General features: G+C 35.5%; 2 protein-coding genes across 13 annotated transcripts; one reads left to right on the forward strand and one right to left on the reverse strand.

Moving 5' to 3' along the window:
• Positions 1 to 665: 665 nt before the first annotated feature.
• Positions 666 to 10,895, forward strand: LOC110602701 (transmembrane emp24 domain-containing protein p24beta2). 2 transcript variants are annotated; one of them, XM_021740279.2, is made up of 5 exons: positions 666 to 908; positions 1,455 to 1,664; positions 9,795 to 9,981; positions 10,079 to 10,186; positions 10,575 to 10,895. In XM_021740279.2, the coding sequence occupies exons 1-5, from the start codon at positions 897 to 899 to the stop codon at positions 10,706 to 10,708; spliced, it is 651 nt and encodes a 216-aa protein (XP_021595971.1). In that variant the 5' UTR covers positions 666 to 896; the 3' UTR covers positions 10,709 to 10,895. The 2 variants fall into 2 exon arrangements, with proteins under 2 accessions (XP_021595971.1, XP_021595972.1); XM_021740280.2 differs by lacking the exon at positions 666 to 908 and adding an exon at positions 952 to 1,306.
• Positions 10,896 to 11,289: 394 nt separating this feature from the next.
• Positions 11,290 to 20,363, reverse strand: LOC110602702 (pentatricopeptide repeat-containing protein At5g55840). 11 transcript variants are annotated; one of them, XM_043951026.1, is made up of 7 exons: positions 20,246 to 20,350; positions 18,651 to 18,970; positions 15,162 to 18,528; positions 14,931 to 15,068; positions 14,714 to 14,783; positions 13,898 to 13,983; positions 11,290 to 12,079 (listed from the first exon to the last, which is right to left on the reverse strand). In XM_043951026.1, exons 2-3 carry the CDS (start codon positions 18,814 to 18,816, stop codon positions 15,284 to 15,286), a joined length of 3,411 nt encoding a protein of 1,136 aa, XP_043806961.1. In that variant the 5' UTR covers positions 18,817 to 18,970; positions 20,246 to 20,350; the 3' UTR covers positions 11,290 to 12,079; positions 13,898 to 13,983; positions 14,714 to 14,783; positions 14,931 to 15,068; positions 15,162 to 15,283. The 11 variants fall into 11 exon arrangements, with proteins under 11 accessions (XP_043806961.1, XP_021595981.1, XP_021595982.1 ...); XM_021740289.2 differs by lacking the exon at positions 13,898 to 13,983 and having other exon boundaries at positions 14,714 to 14,780; XM_021740290.2 differs by having other exon boundaries at positions 11,290 to 13,983; positions 14,714 to 14,780.
• Positions 20,364 to 21,057: the final 694 nt, after the last annotated feature.

Consider the following 21,057-nt stretch of genomic DNA (forward strand, 5'->3'; position numbering starts at 1 on the left):
GATTTTAATTATTAATCGTTTGAGTCATGTTATTTTTATATACAAATTAATAATGATATATAATTTTATTTTTCTTAATTTTTATCATTTAAATTTATAATTTTTCAATTTAATAATATATTAACGGATGAATTAATAATTTTTATTTTTATATTTTATTAATATCTTCGGTGGTTTTTATACCTCTTATATCTTTTATTTATTTTTCCTCTATTTTAATCATTTTGATTTTTTTTTATTTTGATTTTTTCTGTGACCACCGTCCATATATTGATTTACTCTCAGTAGGGATGGTTTGTGATATTTTTTTTTTATTTGTTATTAATTTTGTAGGTCCTTGATATCTTTTCTGAGAGGATTTTAGTTTGAGTATATTTATTGAGGGATTCTATATTTCGCTCTTGCCTTGTAAGAAGAATTTTCTAGTATACATGACGCAGATGATTTGAGACTGCATCACTATGCTCAATGACTTATGCTTTTGCAAATTGTTGTTGATCGGATTTCTGTTACATTGTTTTTTTAGATTTGACGTTCGAATTTATTTGAAATTATTTTGCCTTAAATTTAGATGTTATTGTATCAGAATTTCTTTTTTTCTTTTTAACACTTAAAATGTGTTGAAGAAGAGTGGACTTTTAAAGTATTTAAGGTACCATAGTGAAAATCCAAAGGACCTCGTCCACGATTCATTCGCTGCGGATCTACCTTGGTCCTGTCGGTGGCCAGTAAGATCTACGGTACGTGGAGCCTGATTAGCATCCCACGACCAACAAATCGAGTGGATTGAACTGCAGAGGATCGAATTCCCATTACGACAAAGCACAGAGCATCATCCCGAAGTCTTGAAAGTCGCGAAGTCTCATTTTCAAGTTCGAGTTCCTTGATAAGTTTTCATGCTTTCAGAGGTAATTTCTCCTTCTCGTCCTTTTTGTATCTTTTTTTCTCCATTCAAATCTTATTGACCCCTTTTTCCGATTTGATTAAAGCATGGCTTGATAGCAATTGGAGGAAAATTTTGATTCTTTTTTCTTTTTTCCTTTTCAATTTCTGAGGATAGATAACAGAAAACCCCTTTGATTGAAGCTTTAGATGTTTGATCTTTCTTTTCCTTTGCATTATTGTCCAAAATTAAGGGCAGTTCGTTAATCAATTTGTGGAAATTTTGGCCTTTTCCCCCTTCTGCTCATTATTTATTTTTCTTATACAATATATTCTCAATCTGGTTTAGGGTGATAATTTGGAACAGTATATGCACATATTTACATATTGAACCTGGGGTTAAGAAAGTTTGGCTGAGTTAAATGTGAGTTTAGTTACTTTATTTTTCTTTTTATGATGTTTTGGCTATTTTAGAGACCTTTACACCATGTAGTATGGCCTTTGTGTTTGGGTAACTTGGTTGATTAATTCTTCTGGTGACTTTGTAATGCTGTTGCCTTTGCATTCTACAGATGGGAATTGGGCTTAAGGAGCTTTATGCTTTTCTATTGGTAGTGCTATTGTCAAGCCCCCAAGCAGTGTTTGGGATTAGATTTGTGATTGATAGGGAAGAATGCTTCTCTCACGATGTTAAATATGAGGGGGATACAGTTCATGTTTCTTTTGTCGTCATCAAGACTGATTCATCTTGGCGTTATACCAATGATGGCGTTGATCTTGTGGTAAGTTTTCATTATTACATTTTCATATTGATAACAGGTTCTTTTGGCTTGGAGAGCAATAAAATATTGACAGTTAAATCATTTAGTTATTATCAAAACATGTATACATTTATTAAGATAATTAAAAGATATTATATTTTTAGTAAACATGGTGTTGGTAAAAGAGTATAAAGTGAACACTGCATATGCCATCCTTGGCTTATCAATTCAGTTTAGAATTTAATGTTTTCCTATATAATGCATGTAAATTACTGGTGGATATTGTAGAAAGGTAATATATGTTGTATCTATTACAGAAAATATTACAATATATTTATACATGAGAAACCGTATCTAGAAAGGAAAGGAAAGGAAAAGAAATCAAGTTTATGATTATACAATCCCTAAGAATAGGCAACTAACACATCTATCAATATTTGTTTCCTAGATTAACATATTTACTTCCTATAACACTCCCCTCAAATTGGAGCATAGATGTTAATCATGTCCAACTTGTTACATATATAATCAACTTGAGTCCCATTAGAGTTTTAGCGAAGATATCTCCTAATTGTTCTCCAGTTCTGACATGTCTTGTTGATATTATATTTTGTTGGACCTTCTCACGAACAAAATGACAGTCAATATCGATTATGCAACTAACACATCTATCAATATTTACTTCCTATATTAATATATTTACTTCTTATAACACTCCTCCTCAAATTGGAGCATAGATGTTAATCATGTCCAACTTGGTACATAAATAATCAACTCGAGTTCCGGTTAGAGCTTTAATGAAGATGTCTCCTAATTGTTTGTTGGACCTTCTAACAAATAAAATGACAGTCAATCTCGATATGTTTAGTTCTCTCATGAAATACTGTATTGGAGGCAATGTGGATAGTTACTTGATTATCACACTACAACTTAGCAGACACCAAATTTGTAAACCCAACCTCTTCCAACAGTTGACGTACTCATAAAACTTCACATACGGCTTGTGCCATGGTTCAATAGTCAGATTCAGCACTAGAACGAGACCATATTTTGCTTTTTACTTCTCCATGAGACCAGGTTACCTTCCACAAAAACACAATTTCAAGTAGTTGACCTCATGTCAACTTCCGAACCTGCCCAATCAGCATCAAAAAAACATTTAATATTTGAGTGTCCATGGTTACTATAAAAGAGGCATCGTCCCGGAGCTCTTTTCAGGTAGCAAAGAATATATCCCAGAGCATCCTATTGAGCAATTGTAGAAGAGGACATAAACTGACTTACCACACTTACTGAATATGCAATAGCAAAACGAGTTATCGTCAAATAATTCAGCTTGCTAACTAATCTTCTATACATTTTAGTAGGGGTGAGCAATATTCGGTTCAAACGAAAAAAACCGACCGAACCGAATTAATTTAAAAATTCGATTCGATTTTTAATTTCAAAAATTTTGGTTATTTCGGTTCGGTTCGATTCGGTTTTGATCAAGAAAAAATTGAAAAAACTGAACCAAACCGATTAGTGATAATAATATATTATTTTCTGTAATATAGAGAGATTAGGTTAAAAGATTCCAATTAAATTTTAAAATATTAAAAATAAAGTGTAAAAAATAAAAAATTTATTAAAAATTCAAACATATCCGATCGAACCAAATCGAATCGAATCAGACCGGTTTGATTTAGTTTTTGACCAAAATTGGTTCGGTTTGGTTTTCATAAGTATTATAATTTTGATTTTCGGTTTATTCGGTTCGGTTTGGTTTTGAATCAAATCGACCGAATACTCACCCCTACATTTTAGGATCTGCAAATGGCTCACTGTCTTCTGTGGTAAGTTGAAGATTAGGGTCATTAGTGCACTACAAGGCTTAGCACCCAATTTTCCTGTTTCTGGCAACAAATCAAAAACATATTTTTTTTGAGATAAGAAAATGCGTTTCTTACAACGCATAACTCAAATACCCAAAAAATATTTCAAGGTGTCCAAATTCTTTATATGAAAATGTGTTTTGAGAAATTCTTTTAGGGATGTAATGCTAGCATCGTCACTTCTTGTGATAACAATATCATCCACATATACTACAAGCAGAATTACTCCACTATTTGAATTTCCATAAAACACTGAGTGATCACACTTACTCATCTTTATTCCAAACTGTTGGACCACCTCACTAAACCTGTCAAACCATGCCCGAGGACTTTGTTTCAAGCCATAGAGGGAATTTCGAAGTCTACAAACTTTGCCTAACTCCCACTGAGCAACAAAACCAGGTGGTTGCTCAATATAAACCTCCTCTTGAATGTCACTATGGAGAAAAGCATTTTTAGTATCCAGCTTATGCAAAGGCCAATCATGTGTTGCTGCCAAGGAAATAAACAATCGAAGAGATGCAAGCTTGGCAACTGGAGAGAATGTATCAGAATAGTGAACTCCATAAGTTTGAGCATAACCTTTGGCTAATAAACGGGCCTTGAGGTGAGCAACAAATCCATCGGGGTTTACTTTCACTGCAAACACCCATTTACATCCTGATGTTCTGAGATCTAGAAAATAGGGTTTACAGTGGTTGTGTAAGTTTGGATTTTTGTTCTCTGGCTTTTAAAGTGCCTTGATTTTTCAGGTCGGACTGGCTTCCTTGGTTCCGTGTTGGGCCAAGTTTGGGCTACAGTTTAGCTCATTTATTTGTGTTTTCATTCTGCCCCAGTTTTGTCTGGTGATAGGTGGCCAACAGCCGCTATTTTTCTTTGTTGACCTTTTTTCCTCTAGCTTGGTTGGGCGGTTTTATTTCTCTCTGAGCTCAGTCTTGCATAGCTCAGCTCAGCTCGAAGTTCAGGCTCTTTGGCCTTACTGTCACTTCTAGGCTCTTTGGCCTTGCACGGGATTCAGGCTCTTTGGCCTTACTGTCGCTTCGTCCTCTCAGCTTGGTTTCGTGGTGCTGGGGGTCATTTTCCGAGACCAGTCACCTACCTCATTGAGGGCTTCACTTGGGATTCAGGCTCTTTGGCCTTACTGTCGCTTCCAGGCTCTTTGGCATTGCACGGGATTCAGGCTTTTTGGCCTTAATATCGCTTCGTCCTCTCAGCTTGGTTTTGTGGTGTTGGGGATCATTTTCCGATGCCAATCACCCACCTCACGGAGGGCTTCTTTTGGGATTCAGGCTTTTTGGCCTTACTATTGCTTCATCCTCTTAGCTCGGTTTTGTAGTGTTGGCGGTCATTCTTCGAGGCCAGTCACTTACCTCAATGAGGGCTTTCAGGCTCTTTGGTCTTACTGTCGCTTCATCCTCTCAGCTCGGGTTTGTAGTGCTATGTTGGATATTCCAAGCGTGGAACTTCAGATTTCCCCTTAACTCTTCTTCTCTGGCTAAGCTCACACAACCACTGTAAACCCTATTTTCTGGATCTCAGAACATCAATTGGCGCCATCTATGGAACCAAGGAGATCTTTTCATCACCGAAATTCCGTTCTCGTAATACCCACTAAGATCCACATGGCAAACCATAACGAAAACTCTATTTTCTGGATCTCAGAATATCACACCCAATAGCTCGCTTTTCTGGAGGCAAGGACATCAACTCCCAAGTACCATTAGTGTATAGGGCTATCATTTCTTCTTTAATTGTAGCACGCCAACCAGGATGGGATAAAGCCTCAATAATAGTTTTGGGGACTGAAATAAAATCTAAAGCAGTAGCAAAACAACGAGAAGAAGAGAATAATTGACCGTAAGAAACAAAAGACGAAATATGATGAGTGCAAGTACGTTTACCTTTGTGGAGAGCAATGAGCAAATCCAAATGAGACAGTGAAGGATCGGTGGGAGCAAGGTCTGCCGACGAAGAAGCTGGTAGCGGAGCGAAGTCAGAGTCCTCTAAGTGTCTAGAATAAACATAAAAAATGGGAGGGTGACCTAGCACATGAGCTGAAAGTGTAGGAAGAGTCTGAGAAGGAGAAAAGAGCGAACAATGTATAACAAAAGGTCATCTTCCTTCTCTTGGGTGTCATAAATAGATGATGGTGGAAAGAATGGAGTAGATTAAAAAAATGTTACATTAGCAGACACAAAGTACCGATTAAGATCAAAAGAAAAACAACGATACCCTTTTTGAAGTCAATAGTAGCCAAGAAAAACACATTTGAGTGATTTGGGATCTAATTTAGTAACTTGTGGACGAACATCACGAACAAAACAAGTACAATCAAAGATACGTGGCTCAATAGGAAATAAAGATTTAGTGGGAAACAAAATGTTATAAGGGATATCACCATGAAGAACGGAGTAGGGCATGCGATTGATAAAAAAAAAGGGCAGTGGATAGAGTATCAGCTCAAAAACATTTAGGTATTTTCATTTGGAATAAGTAGAGGTGAGCAGTATTCGGTTCAAATCGAAAAAACTGACCAAACCGATTTAAAAATTTGGTTCGGTTTTTTATATATTTTGGTTCGGTTCGGTTTTTAATTTCAGAAATTTTGGTTATTTCGGTTCGGTTCGGTTTTGATCAGAAAAAAACCGAAAAAACCGAACCGAACCGATTAGTGATAATATATTTTTTCAATAATATAGAGAAATTAAATCATATTAAAATTAAAATATTTTAATTAAATTTTAAAATATTAAAAATAAAGTGTAAAAAATAAAAAATAATTAAAAATCGAAACCGATCAAACCGAACCGAACCGAATCAGACCGGTTCGGTTCGATTCGGTTTCTGACCAAAATCGGTTCGGTTTTCATAAACACTAAAATTTCAATTTTCGGTTTATTCGGTTCGGTTTTGAACCGAACCGACCGAATGCTCACCCCTAGGAATAAGAGAGCTCTGGCTACTTCAAGAAGATGTTGATTTTTTCTTTCAGCAATTCCATTTTGTGAAGGAGTGTCAACACAGGAAGACCGATGAAGAATATTTTTTTGTGACAAATAAGATTGAAATTCTCTAGAAATATATTCTTTAGCATTATCACTTTGCAATATTCTAATAGCAATATTAAATTGAGCTTGAATTTCAGCATAGAAAGCACAAAAAATAGAGAATAATTTTGAACGACTTTTTATTAAAAATAACCAAGTAGTGCAAGAGAAATCATCAACAAAAATAATAAAGTACTTAAATCCAGACTTAGACACAATGAGACAAGGACTCCAAACATCTGAATGTACTAACTCAAAGGGGGACGAAGCCTGTTTATTGGCTCGAGATAAACGGTGATGTTTGGCAAATTGACAAGACTCACAATCTAAAGCAGATAAAAAGTGAAACTATGGACATAACTTTTTCAAAACTGAGACAGAAGGGTGCTCCAAACGACAATGAACATCACAAAGCGTTAAACTCGTAGAACATGCAAGAGATCTAGGTAGTTGCTGATCTAAGATGTAAAGACCCTTCGACTCATGCCCTCTACCAATAATCTGCTTCGTCGAAAGATCTTGAAAAACACAATAATCATAAAAGAATAAGAGACAACAGTTTATTGCACAAGTGAGTTTACTAACAGAAAGCAAATTAAAAGAGAACTTAGAAAGGCATAACACAGAAGATACAGAGAGAGAAGGTGTTAAGTTGATATGTCCAAAACCCATGACAGAGGATTTAGTGCCGTCAGCAAGAGGTAATCTAAGAGGACGATGCATGAGACTTAAGATTGGACAAAAGGGTAGAATTACCTAACATATGATCGGTAGTACCAGAATCAATAACCCATTTGGAGGATAGAAACACAAGGCATGCAATAGAGTTACCTGACTTAGCAATTGCAGTGATAGAGGAATTAGAGAATTTTAGAGATGCCTGGTATTGAGTGAATTGTGCATACTCATCTGCAGATATCAAAATTCCCTGATCAGGAGAGGCCTCGACTGCCATATGCGTCATTTGAGAGCATTGATTCTTATTCTGAAGTTTCAGGCATGTCTTCTTAGTGTGTCCAGGTTCACGACAGTAATAACAAATGATTCCACCAGAGTCTGAAGTAGGAACTACTTTCCCGAGACGCTGAGATCTCCTACCACCATTAAAACCTCTCCTGTGCCCACTTTTGTTATCATGTCTGCCATTATCATTGCGACTAACAAGAGCACTAGTTGTGTGTGAAGGAATTGGAGATTCTGTACGCAACACCTTAGTGAAAACATAATGTAACGATGATATTTTAGAGTCAAAAAGAATATGAGATTTAGCCGTTTCAAACTCTAAAGGGAGACTTGCAAGAAAACTCATAACAGCCATTTGCTCTCGTTGAGCTTGTTGAGTTTTCACATCTATACTAAAAGGTATCAAGACTTTGAGTTCCTCGTATACTCTTTTAAAATCCATAAAATATGAGGTCAGAGTTCTATCATGTTTCTCAACTCGATAAAACGTCTTACACACATCATAAATTCGAGAAGTATTCTCTTTGCATGAATATAAAAACTCCAGATAATCCATTAATTTTTTAACAAATTCACAATGATTAATAAGGTTGATTACCTCACTATAAATAGAATTTCAGATCTGCAAAAATAATTGAGCATCATTCCTCATCCGATCTTTCCTAGTTTCATCAATTGGAGGATTCTTAGTAAGATGATTATCTATTCCGATACTTCGTAAATAAATACAGATAGTCTTCCTCTAATTCAGAAATTAGATCCGTTTAATTTGTATTCTGTGATTTTAGTCATCATAAAAATCACCTTAGCTACAGTATTTTTAACTTTAGTCATAAAAACAACCAACTTAAACTCAAAGCAATGGCAACAAAAAAAAAAGCAAAAGAAACAGGGCGTGAACAGTACTAGAATGCGATCTAAACCAAAAACACCTCCATCCAACACCCAAACAGCAAACGGACTACAAGACTAATGATGGGGCTTCAAGGCGACTCCGGCGAGGGTGACTGGAGCAGCAACGGACACGCGACGCGCCTCCATGCGCCGGCGAGTGAGACGGCGTTAGAAACCTTGCCGAGGTGCGTGAAGCAAATGTTACCCCATATGGGTAACCTCAAAGAACAGAAGCCCTAAGTTTCCAAACAGAATAGGAAAAAAAAATCAAATCTCTACGGGAAAGGATCTAATACCATGTAGAAATGTAATATTTGTTCTATCTATTACAATAGAGAGTATAATATATTTATACATGAGAAACCGTATATAGAAAGGAAAGGAAATTAAGAAATCAAGCCTATGATCATGCAATTACTAAGATTAGACAACTAACACATCTATCAATATTTACTTCTTATATTAACATATTTACTTCCTATAACAGATATTATATATGTGATTTACCTTCAGGCGTGGCTGATTTTAAATGATTGAGCTTACCTCTGCCAAGGTCAATCCAATTTTTATATGGATCTCCTTCTCCTGACCAAATTCAACCTAGTTTGACCATACATAAAGCTTAGCATACAGTTTTAATGCAACACTAATCAATTTTGTGCCTCTTAGTCCCATTTGACATTCCTAGTTCTAGCTATTTCTGCCCATTTTGGGTCACAAGCTTCCATTCCTCTTTTAACCCTCTTTCCCTTCCCTATTTCCTTTTCTTTCTCATTAGTGCTATTCACAGTTGTAGTGGCAAAACATGCATTTGAGAAACATTTCATTAGTCCCATATCCTCTGAAATATAAAATGGTTCATCAGTCATATAATCTGAAATGGAAACTAAGTTGAGAATTATATTATTCTACGTGGTTACATTCAATACTTAGAATGGTTGAGGTTATCATGTTGGAACAGAAATAGAAGTAGTTATCAATCTGATGTGGAGATTTCTGTTCCGTGTCCTTAGTTCACTTCTAGTTTTCTATATTGCTATCTTCTTTTTTATTACAATATGTTTAGTCAAACTTCTTTAATCTTGTAGAGACTGAATGTATAGGTTTTTGAAAGAGAACATAAGTATTTGGATTTCCAGTTTTGTTCCTTAAAAGAGGTCATGTTGGTGAAGTTGATATATAAGCAATGTGCAGATGATCCAGAAAATTCAAACATTAGGTGATTTTTTATTTTTGGCCATCATATATGCAATCGCCAAACTGATACAATATTGCATGTAGTTGAGATAAATTGATAGACATGGTTCCATCTGAGTTGTCTATCATTCCAACCTGACATGTCTCTAATGTTTCAACTGTATTGCAAATTTCAGATAAAGGGGCCTAGCGGTGATCAAATTCATGATTTCCGTGACAAGATAAGTGATAAAATCGAGTTTATGGCTCGTCAAAGAGGAGTTCACAGTTTTTGTTTCACTAACAAATCACCTTACCATGAAACCATTGACTTTGACGTACATGTTGGCCACTTTTCATACTATGATGAGCATGCAAAAGACGGTCAGCAATAATTTTTTACTCTTTGGTCTTTTCCCCCCTTATTCAAGTCCCTATGAATAAAGAGGCCAACTTTCTATGGTTACCTTGATATTTGCAGAGCATTTTAGACCTTTGTTAGATCAGATATGGAAGCTAGAGGAGGCTCTTTACAACATTCAATTTGAACAGCATTGGTTGGAGGCCCAGACTGAACGTCAGGCAATAGGTTTGTTCTGGATTTTTTTATGCAGTGTCTTAATTTTATATGAATGCTCTTGCTTTTTTGCTTATTTCCTTTACCCCACACTAGCAACGTTTTCTTTATCTTGAATTTTGCAAGCATACAACTGAAGTATCTAGCTAAATGGAAGAGTCAAAGCCTCAAGTAACTCGGCCAACTCTTATTTTGTTCTGTTTAACTGGAAATGCATTCGAGTAACTTGTTTTAGATATTAAACTGAAAAGCCATTTCTGACGTCCTATGGCCATTGTGTACGTGATTGCTATGCCAAATGACGGATAAAAACAGTCATCAGTTCAATTCTCTCAACCTTTCCAGTTTCCACTCTTTATCAATCTATTCATTGACTGTTCTTTTCTCGCGGTTGTTGCAGTAAATGAAGCAATGGGTCGAAGGGCCATTCACAAAGCCTTATATGAATCTGCAGCACTTATTGGTGCTAGCGCTCTCCAAATTTACCTTCTGCGCCGCCTGTTTGAACGAAAGCTCGGGATGTCTAGAGTTTAACCCCAAAAACTGTTGCAGAATAGTTTGAGTATTATGTAAAACTTCGCTCAATAGATATAAAGTTATTTCTTTCTTAATAGCTTAGGGAGGGAAAACGGACATGTACAGAATTAGGAATAATCCATTTTGACAGCTTCTGTTATTTACATTATTGAATTACAAAAGGATACTTGTGATTTGCTGTGCAGCGTTTTTCTCTTTTAGGTCTTTCAGTGTCCCATTGGATTTTTTGCTCTAATCATCTCCAAATATGCCTGCTAACGGTGGCTCCAGCGACGCTAGCATAACCATGGTAGCGCTGTCTATAGCGGTTAATTCGTAAATCCACTTATGAAGTTAATTTGAAATAAGCATTAAAATCATTTTTGTTAAAAAAAATTAAAATTTCACGAACAATCACAGGTCTGTTTCTCTCCCCTTACCCCGAGGGAATAACCTTTTCCTCCACCTTGAATGCTCATTGTATCATCAACTGGTTGCTTTATTGTTGTGTGCATATTAAAGAGATTTCCTTGGAAAACAGTTTGAAAATGTGTATATTTCACAACCAAAGCCTATCTACCAATACAACATAAGAAACATAAAGTCAAAAGCTAGACAGCTCCTCCCATAAGAAAAAGTAGTGATCACAAAATATATGATTTCATCTTTGATGATTACAATATTGTGTATTTGCCTTTTTCCTCGTAACTGCGTCTTACAACATAACATAACATTACCGCTCTACAGCTTGTCTTCTCTACTAAATATAAAATGGGGTCATTAGCAGGTGAAATCACTCCACCGTTCAAGCTCTTGCGTGGGAAGGGCACGTCAAGATTCTGTGGTCGGGCTCTGGATGCAGCGAAACTACCTTTTCTGAAACCAATGAAATATGTGTCTACAGCACCCATGACTTTCTGGGAGATTTTCACATAGTATTTTTATTTAAAAGGTCATTTCCAGCCATCAGGATCACTTTCACCATAAGGATGTACATTTCCGATAAAAGTTTGATGCAAAGATGACTTATTTTGCATCCAAAGAGTTGGAATCACTACAATTAAAAGTTGATGCACTAATAGCAAGCTGACTCCAATTATTGCAGAATTAATGCACTGGTCATATTTTTTAGTGAATGTTCACATGCACCTATGTTTCACGTCAGTTGTCAAAGATAAAGACCACTTGTGTGAAGATTCATGAATATCAAAGAATTTGTAACCTGAGGCTTTCCAGGATCCACTCCAGGCTTAAGAAGAGGGTCAACCTTTTCAGGTGACTCAGGTTTGCCTCCCGTCTACTTTTCATCCCTAGCCTTGTTAAAAATCACAGTAAATCCCTCAGCTGAAGCAGGATCATTGACATCGCCAAATTTTCGCAATGGCCAACCTGTATATTGTTTCAGAAGGACAATAAAAGAGCTCATCAAGAAACCCAAAACTGTACAAGGCAATCAGCAATAATATATAACATAGCATGTTCTCTCTAGTTCCAATTAACCAATAATACCATGGACCATTTAAAAATATGAACCATTAAACTGTCTCTGTGACAATAAGCCTCAGGAAAAGAAGAAATCATCAGTGCAACCACCTAAAGATATAAAAAAATAACAAATCTAGTGTTCCACCACATGAATAATCTACCATCTCAATTAATCTAGAAACCACTAAACATGGAGGACCAAGAGCTTTAGCTATTGTATTTGTTACTTCTTAGTACCTTGCCATAAGCATAAGCAATCCCTCAACACATAGGAACCATTGGACCTGTTCATAGACTTAGATGGCACAGTAGTGCCAATGCTTGTAAGCATGATCTCCAAGGAGATCATCAACTTCATATTACAATTGACAGCAAATAAAAGTTCAGATATCAATGGATGGAACGTTTCCCAATACAGTAATAGGCACTCTAATTTCCCACAAGAAGGTAAAAAATTTATCATTTTCAATTTTACCAAGTGTGCAAACATTTTCTTCCATTATTTACGTTACTGTTATCCTATATGACATTTTCCCATAAATAGGCATCTTAGTTTTTAAATGTTCCATAAGGAAAACCTTTAGCCTTCTCAAAAACGAAGCTCTATTTAAGAAAATAAAAAATTGATTTCGCATAAATAACAGAGTCTAGTAATCACAACCCAGCAAAATAAAGAAACCTAACTTCCAATAAATTCAGCGAGTTGTTTCAAAAGAACAAAAGCATCTCAAAGAGAAATTTTAAGGGTGAGGCGGGGGGGGGGGGGGGGGGGCAGGAGCAACACCAAAATTACAAGTAAATAATTTATCAAATCAAGTCCACAAAGAAAAAAGGCTACCCGAAGAACAAACCAATACAATTAGAAACTGACAAAAGACCCATTATGTGAAACCATCAACACAATACTAAGCTCCAAAATCTAACCCAGATAAATTAGAAAAATTGAAGCCACAAAGACCAAAACAAGCAATAAATTAACAAAAATCAAAACTTTGAAAAGAAGAAAGAACTTCTGCCCCAACTAAACTGACACAGAATTACATATAAGAGGATCACATATCGACATGATTCTAGAGAGAGAAGTCTTTCTGGGAAAAGAAAATGAGCAATGAGAGAGATAAATGACTCTGCAGCAAGAACAGTTAAAACATGACTCTAAATATTTAAAATTAATTTGGAATCAGTATTTATGAAGAGTTTGATGTGACTTTGGATCAAAAGATGATCAAGGGCATGCAAAGATGCTTATATTAATAACTAAGCAATCACATTATTAATTAAAAACTACAACAATGGACTATAAGAAATGACAAAATAAATGCAAAAAGAAGAGGAGCCATTTGATTGAACAAAACATAGCTGGTCCTGAATGACAGAATAATTAAGGAGCCAAGCCAACTCAATAAGCTATTTAATTTCTGCTAATTTTTCGTTGGTTCTCTTAATCCAAGCCTCTTCACCAATATATAATCATTTTAAGTTTGTGTATACATACATATATATGTATATATATATATACACACACATAATTCGTCAGAGTAGAACACCAACAGCAATGCATACATACAATCCCAGCCTCTGCACACTAACAGCAATGCATTATATTTTGTCAGAGTAAAACACATGATTTATTATCAACAAATTTTATGATTCTCAATCTATGACTCTAGATGTGGTACACATGGAAGAGAATATAGAAAGACAACTTTTGATTTGGCTCACGCTGTGGCATCTTGTGTCTCCTAATAAGGAAAGAGTTGCTTCCTACACCTTCATTGGGATGCCATCTACATGAAGATGGACTTCTCCTGAAACCATGATGCAGGATGAAATATTAAATAAGAAAGATCCTGGGGACGTTAGAAAAATAAGTAAATGAAAAAGTGGGACTTTTTTAAGTATGGTTTACACTCATGGTTTGGTTATTTTACAGCCAATATATCACCAATACATGATTGGGGGCCACAAAAATAGAGCTCATCCAAAAATCGCAGTCTAATTAATGTTGGGTGTGCAAGATGACCCTCCCATACAGATGCAGCGAAGACTAACACTGGAAACCAGATTAGTCTACATATTGGCAAGATATTGGAATATGAGAACATTCAAAATGACAAGACCACCATTCTTCATCTTAAAGCTTCAGTTCATCGAGCAGTATCTTGCATTTCCCACAACACAATAGCTTTCTACCTTGGCCCTCACCTTATATCTGGTCAAAAATTATTTTTCACCAATCAGTCTAATTAATTAACCAGTCATCCTAGCCAACTGGTTAGACTGATTGGTAAAAAATAACAGCTGTTATAATCCTTAATTGGAAATGCAATGAACACAATGGCTTGTCGTTCAATACAAATATAATGACACACAAAATACTTAGCACATTAGCATGCCTCTTAATTTCATTTCAACTGAAACAACTAAAACTAATGAACGGACTAGTATAGAAAGTTGAAGGTTTAACTATAGCCCGTATGAGATGGCTCATTAACAAATATAAGCTAGAGCATTTTAAAATGAAAATATTGAAATCACCTCCCACCAACCGAGAGAGAACATGAAAGCATTTTCAGTAAATTGCAAATATTGATGTGGATATCACCTGCTAAATAAAAAAAAAAAGAAAGAAAAAAAAAACAACATTAGAGAGGACGATGAATACTAGAGTTGTCAAGGCTTTCATCATCAAAGAAAAAGACGAACAAAATAAAATAATGGATTCGCATGGCTCATAAACTTATGTTGGAATTACCAAAATCCTTAGAACATTGGAGCTGTTTTCTCTGCAATGCCTCTGCTCCAAATGTCAAGAAACTCAATGTAAAGCTATTTCAACATTTTAAGAGGCAACTCCATTCCCAGATAGCTAAGCAGGAAACAGGAATTTTACCTGAAAAGCACAAAATATATAACTTATTAAAAAAGGGGGAGCATGAGAATGAAAAGACCAATAAATTGACTTGTAGAGGTGCAAAACACAAACCAAATCACGAATAACAACTGCTACATAATGGAAGTCCATCTTCCCCTCCTCTGCCCTTCATAGAGTGTTTCACATTTTGTATTCCCACCTCTCTTAATTTGCTACCTTGCTAGATTTTGGCATCATCTACTTCTGTTTTGCCTCCAGGATTTCAACTTGTTCAAGGCAATTATCAACCCCTGTCTGATGCCTCCATTCCAATGATTAGATATCGCTCCCCTAGCTTGCAAATCCTTTAAAAGTATTTCACCCTTAAGAATAATACTACCATCTTTGAAAATGGAATCAATGAGAACGTGATAGGTTGTCATATTGGGCAAGAAACCTCTTTCCTTCATCTCTTCGTACAGTTTAAATCCAGATGCAACATCACCATCAGCACAGAGCCCTGATATCAGGACATTGTATGCAACAACATCAAGTTTCACACCCCAAATCTCCATTGTATTCCTCAACTTTAAGGCCTCCAAAAGATTATTATTAACACAATACATGTGCATTAAAGTAGTAAAAGTAGCACGAGTTGGAATGAGGCTCTTCTGAAGCATGAAATCAAGAACCAGCTTTGCTTCTTCAACCTTCCCACACTTGGCAAGCGCTCTTGCCATAGCACTCTCAGCAACACTTGGGGAACTCACACCAAATGCTTCCATTTCATCTTTTAGCTTGAATGCTCCCTGTATATCTCCCATTCTACACATATTATTAATTAAAGTAATATATTGTGTGCACTGAGGAATAGAACCGCTCTCCAACATTTCACGCAATACAAGATGGGATTCTTGGACAGCAGAAATTCTGTTGAGTCCATTAAGGATGGAATTGAGGGTATTTACATCAGGAAAAACTCCAGATAAGTTCATAATATTCAACAGATCAAAAGCTTTTCCCATTTCACCAGTTTCACAACACTTCATGATAAGGATGTTAAATGTACACTGATCAACTACAATACCCTCTATTATCATCTTTTTCAACATTTTAAGACCAATCTCCAACATAAAACACTCACAAAGTCCAAGAATTAGAGAATGGTAAGTCAACTTGTTGGGCAAAATACCCATCCTCATCATGAGCTTGTATAAATTAAAGCAATTTGGCAAATCCTTTTTCTTCGCATGACCATGTAAGAGAATATTATATGTTGCCAAACTAGGGGATGCCATACTGCCATTCCACATCATTGTAAAGAGATCACCTCCCTTTGCCACTTTTCCCATCCTTGAGTATCCATCTATAATGGCATTTATTGCAACAGTATCAGGATTTAGCCCATTGTTCTCCATCTCTTCATAAACATACATTGCAGCCTTTGATTGACCAACCTTGAAAAGACCGTCAACCAAACTGGTATAGATGACCTTATCTGGAGAGAGAGTTCCTTTTGCTAGCAGTTCCCCAAGAAAAAGAAGAGCAGCAACCAGCTTTCCCCTTCTACTTAATCCAGCAAGAATAATAGCATATGTATAACTATCAGGCAGCACATTACATTGGACCATTTCATCAAAAAGGGCCACAGCATCTGACAATCTCCCCCATTTACATGCCCCTGCAAGAATTGTATTATAGGTAGCAGTACTAACAGCATAAGGAATGTAGTGGAGTTTATCCAACAATTTCTTTGCCTCCTCCAAATTTCCACCCTTGCATAGTCCTTTAAGCAAACCACCATATGTAAAATGACTTGGATGATGACCTAATTGGATCATCTCATCAAACATAGAGAATGCTTTTAACCCATTGCCCAAATTTCCATAGCCATTGATAATACAATCAAAAGTGATGGAATGAGGGATGATGTCAATCCTATGCAAATGATGCAAGAAATCCTCTGCCTCTCCAACCTTTCCATCTTTGCAAAGAGATGATACTAACACATTACATACAAAATAGCTGGCATCATAGCCATTGCGAGCCATAGCTGCATAGACCTTAAAGGCTTCCATAACATTCCCCAGTTTGCAATAATTGTATATTAAAGTAGCATATATGATATTGTTCGGGGAAAATCCAGCTTTATACATTTTACATATTAATTCCTTCACATTTTTAAACTTCCCTACTCTACAAAATCCATTTATGAGCACAGAAAATGTGATAGCATCGGGACTTGCACCATCTTTGAGCATCTTATCAAGCAACTGTACAGATTCATTAAGTAATCCATTTTTGCATAAGCCATCTATAATTGTTGTGTATGCTATACAACCAATAATCATGCCATCCATCCTCATTCTCTCAAGAAGACTTCTGGCTAATTCAAATTTGGCATGCCTGCACAATCCGTTTAAGAGAGCACAATAACTGACTTCATTTGGCCTTAGTCCTCTTGCTTCCATCATATCCAAAAGCCTGAAGGCTTTTTCAAAGTTACCCTCATAGCAATGACCATCAATCAAAGCATTGTAAGTTACCTTGTTTGGCAAAATGTTAAGCATATACATCTCATCAAAAACCCGAGTGGCAACTTCCATCTTTCTCTCCTTCACAAATCCATTGATTAAAGTATTATAGGTGACTTCATTAGGAGATATCATTTTCTTCCTCATCTTTTTCAAAAGTAAATAACCTTTTGCACTCCTGTTGTTTCTACACAAATCATCAATAAGCATATTGTATGTGCATACATCTGCTTCAATTCCCACAGACTCCATTTGTTTAATCAACTCAAAAGCTGTCTTATATTGTCTCTTCTTGCAATACCAATTGAGAACAGTATTATATGTAACTACATTTGGCATATAACCACTCTCTCTCATCTTTCTTAAAAGATAATCAGCTTTCTTAATCTTTCCTTCCACACACAAAATGTTGATCAATATATTAAAAGTAGCAACATTAGGACAAATCCTCCTGGCAAGCATTTCCTTAAAAACCAGCCAAACCATTCCAACTCTCTGCTCCTTCACCATTGCACCCAACATCTTATTACAAGTATAAACAGAAGGGTTAAACCCTCGAAAACCCATCAAATAAAAGCTCTTCAAAGCATCACTGACCATTCCTTCTCTCAAATAACTCCTAATCAAAAGATCAAATATGGCAGGATTTGACTTGCAAAATTGGTATGTGCTCATTAGGGCACTAAAAACAGACCTTGAATCAATATCTATTTGTGACAGATGTTTTAAAATTGATTTGGCATGATTATGCATTCTAGCTCTAACAAGTATATGAGCAGTGATGGAGAAGATATGGATGAGGTGACCAAGTTCCAATCCAGGTTGCCTAATGACCCAGTTGAGGAATTTTAATGCCAACCTCCCATGGACCGGCCTCAGTGCAGCTAGTTTATATTCCATGTGGTTCAGTGATTCCCAACGCTCTACAGTGAGAATTGCATAAATGCTTTTCTCCATATTTGTACCTTCCAAAAGTTCAAACTTCACAATGAGAAAGCGCTAGTATATAACTCAAGCATAGATGCATGACATGAAATAATAAATATATATATATATATATATAATAAACACCGAGAGGAGGGGATACCTGGGGTCAATGAATTGGTAACTGCTGCACTTTTATGATCATTTCTCAATCTTTGTTTGGTGAAGTGAGAGAAGCCCATGTGAGAAATGATTCTAAATTTTGATAATCGACGACAGAACTGAGAGATTGTTTTGGATGTTGAAAAAGTTAAACAGGAGAGCATCATCCTGCTAGTAAATTACTGGTTGAGGGATGATGTTGAGGGAAGATTGTACACTGACAACATTTGATCTTTTCCATTAGAAGCTTTAGAAACTAAAAGTCACTGGCATAGCAACAAAAGCTCCATCTATACATAAGCTGCTTTTAGTTTTAGAATCCTGTAATCACAAAAATCAAAAATAAATAAATAAACAGAATTATTAATTTATAAAATCAGATTTCATGCAGAATCATGAGGTTTAAGAAGCATATGGAGCACAAAGAATTTGAATATCAATGTTGAACATCCATTTCTAATAAAACTGATAACCTAATAATAAAACGCATAGAAAACCATAGAAAGTCAACATCTTAAAGCAAATAAACATTAAGGCATTGTTGGATTCAACTTTTTTGCTTTGTGCTTTTTTAAATTATTGGATTCTTGCTATGAAGTTTAGCAATAATCAGAAAATGGGAAGTTTAGCAATAATCAAAAAACGCCATCACCTAATGCTAAACAGGTAGATATTTCTAAAGTGCCAAGTACAAACATGAAAACCCAACAGAAGAAAAAAAGGAAATCTCAAAGTATCTCAGGAATCAAAACACAGCCATAATTCAAACAAATATGTAGCGCAATCAGTTTAAGAATTTCCTATCATCTCTCATTAAGCTTCCAAATCTTTCCTTGTGATTGAATTTTTGCATCTGGATAACAATCATTTCTGCTATATTTAAGTTTCCAATTTTTGAGGACATAATTTTCCTTGTAACCATATATCGATATTCTCAAACAATGGGAGATGATGAAAAGAGAACAAAAATCTACCCACTGTACTGTACATAGCGTTTGCAATTGCTATGGAGAACAAACCCGTAGACAACATTAATAAGCTGAAAGTAAAATAATAAGGAAGTGACACGGACAATTACTGATTCATCCAGAAAATTCAACAAACAAACTCATCCAAACAAAAGATAGATTCAATGTAATTAAGCAGGAACATTAATATTCATAATAGCGGCTGTACCCGTTTAGAAATTATATTTCGCTAGCTGTAGCTGTCCGAAATCCATTAACCAACTCGATTAGCTATATGTAAATTTACAGGTTCAACGCAAGTAGAAGAACAATCAACAAAGAAAAGCAAACCAAATAGTGAATGGAACTAGCTTCAGAAATAAGCCAGTATGAAAAATATCGTATCATTTGAGCACAAGAAGCAAAAGGCAAATCGCGTATGTGCTGCAAATTAGCTTTTCTTCCATGTAATTCAATGACTTGCGGATCAAAAAAGCACAAATCTGCTCACTTTCACAAATCTCAATACTGACACACAAATCCGAGCATGTCAGAAACAGAACACAAATATATTAAAGAATCGAGAGACCGTGGGAGACAAAACTATTTCAGCAACAAAACAAAAACCCATTAAGAAACAATGCTCAACTATTCAAACAAACCAGCGTCGTGACCTAGGAGACACAAGCAGCGGCGATGGAGGGGGGGGGGGGCAGCGACGGCGAGACAGGAGCAGCGGCTTCAATATAAGAGCTGCAGCGGCGAGACACCAGCGTGACTGAGGAGTAATATTAAAATATTAATAATATTTTAAAATATATAAATTAATTCTATTGTATTTTATTTTATTTTTAAGAATTTTTTTAAAAAATCTGTGTATTAAATATAGATATATCATGGATAAAAATTGTTAAACGGAAGGAGTAATAAACAGTAGAAGGGAAAGTGTGTTTAATTATGACATTAATAGTAATAAGGAGAAAAATTATTTTAAAAACAAGTAGATAATTTTTTTTTGTCTCTTAATTATTGAATCAAACTCGCTCAAGAAAAAAGTACCTGAAATTGCTTTCTACGTGGATATCTGAAATTTTACGATTTACTAATATTTGACGATTTTATTTGAATAAACCGAGGGAAAGGAAAGCACAAAATTTATAGTGTTTTTTGAAACCCCAACCACCTGCCAATATTTTCAAATGCATGTGATACTTCAGTCTTTATAAAATTACAAATGCTAGTAGGCTCTAAAATTAGGGATTTTCTTACTTAAATTTCTCTCCATGCCAAAATATATATATATATATATATATATATATATATATATTTACTTCTTTATTTATTTTAATTATTAAAATTAAAATTGCGTATTTCTGTCTAATATTTATTAAAAAGTTAAAATTACTAATTTCAAAATTAATCTAATAATATGCATCATTCAATTTGAAAGAAAAAAAGGCG

Source organism: Manihot esculenta, chromosome 15 (assembly GCF_001659605.2).
Source record: "Manihot esculenta cultivar AM560-2 chromosome 15, M.esculenta_v8, whole genome shotgun sequence".
NCBI classification, from domain to species: Eukaryota; Viridiplantae; Streptophyta; class Magnoliopsida; order Malpighiales; family Euphorbiaceae; genus Manihot; species Manihot esculenta.

Coding starts and splice junctions, on each gene's coding strand:
- LOC110602702 (XM_021740282.2), bottom strand. CDS start 18,816: ATGATGCTCTCCTGTTTAACTTTTTCAACATCCAAAACAATCTCTCAG. Junction 18,529..18,650: donor TACCAATTCATTGACCCCAG/GTATCCCCTCCT, acceptor AACTTTTGGAAG/GTACAAATATGGAGAAAAGC.
- LOC110602701 (XM_021740279.2), top strand. Junction 9,982..10,078: donor TGATGAGCATGCAAAAGACG/GTCAGCAATAAT, acceptor TGATATTTGCAG/AGCATTTTAGACCTTTGTTA. Junction 10,187..10,574: donor GACTGAACGTCAGGCAATAG/GTTTGTTCTGGA, acceptor CGGTTGTTGCAG/TAAATGAAGCAATGGGTCGA.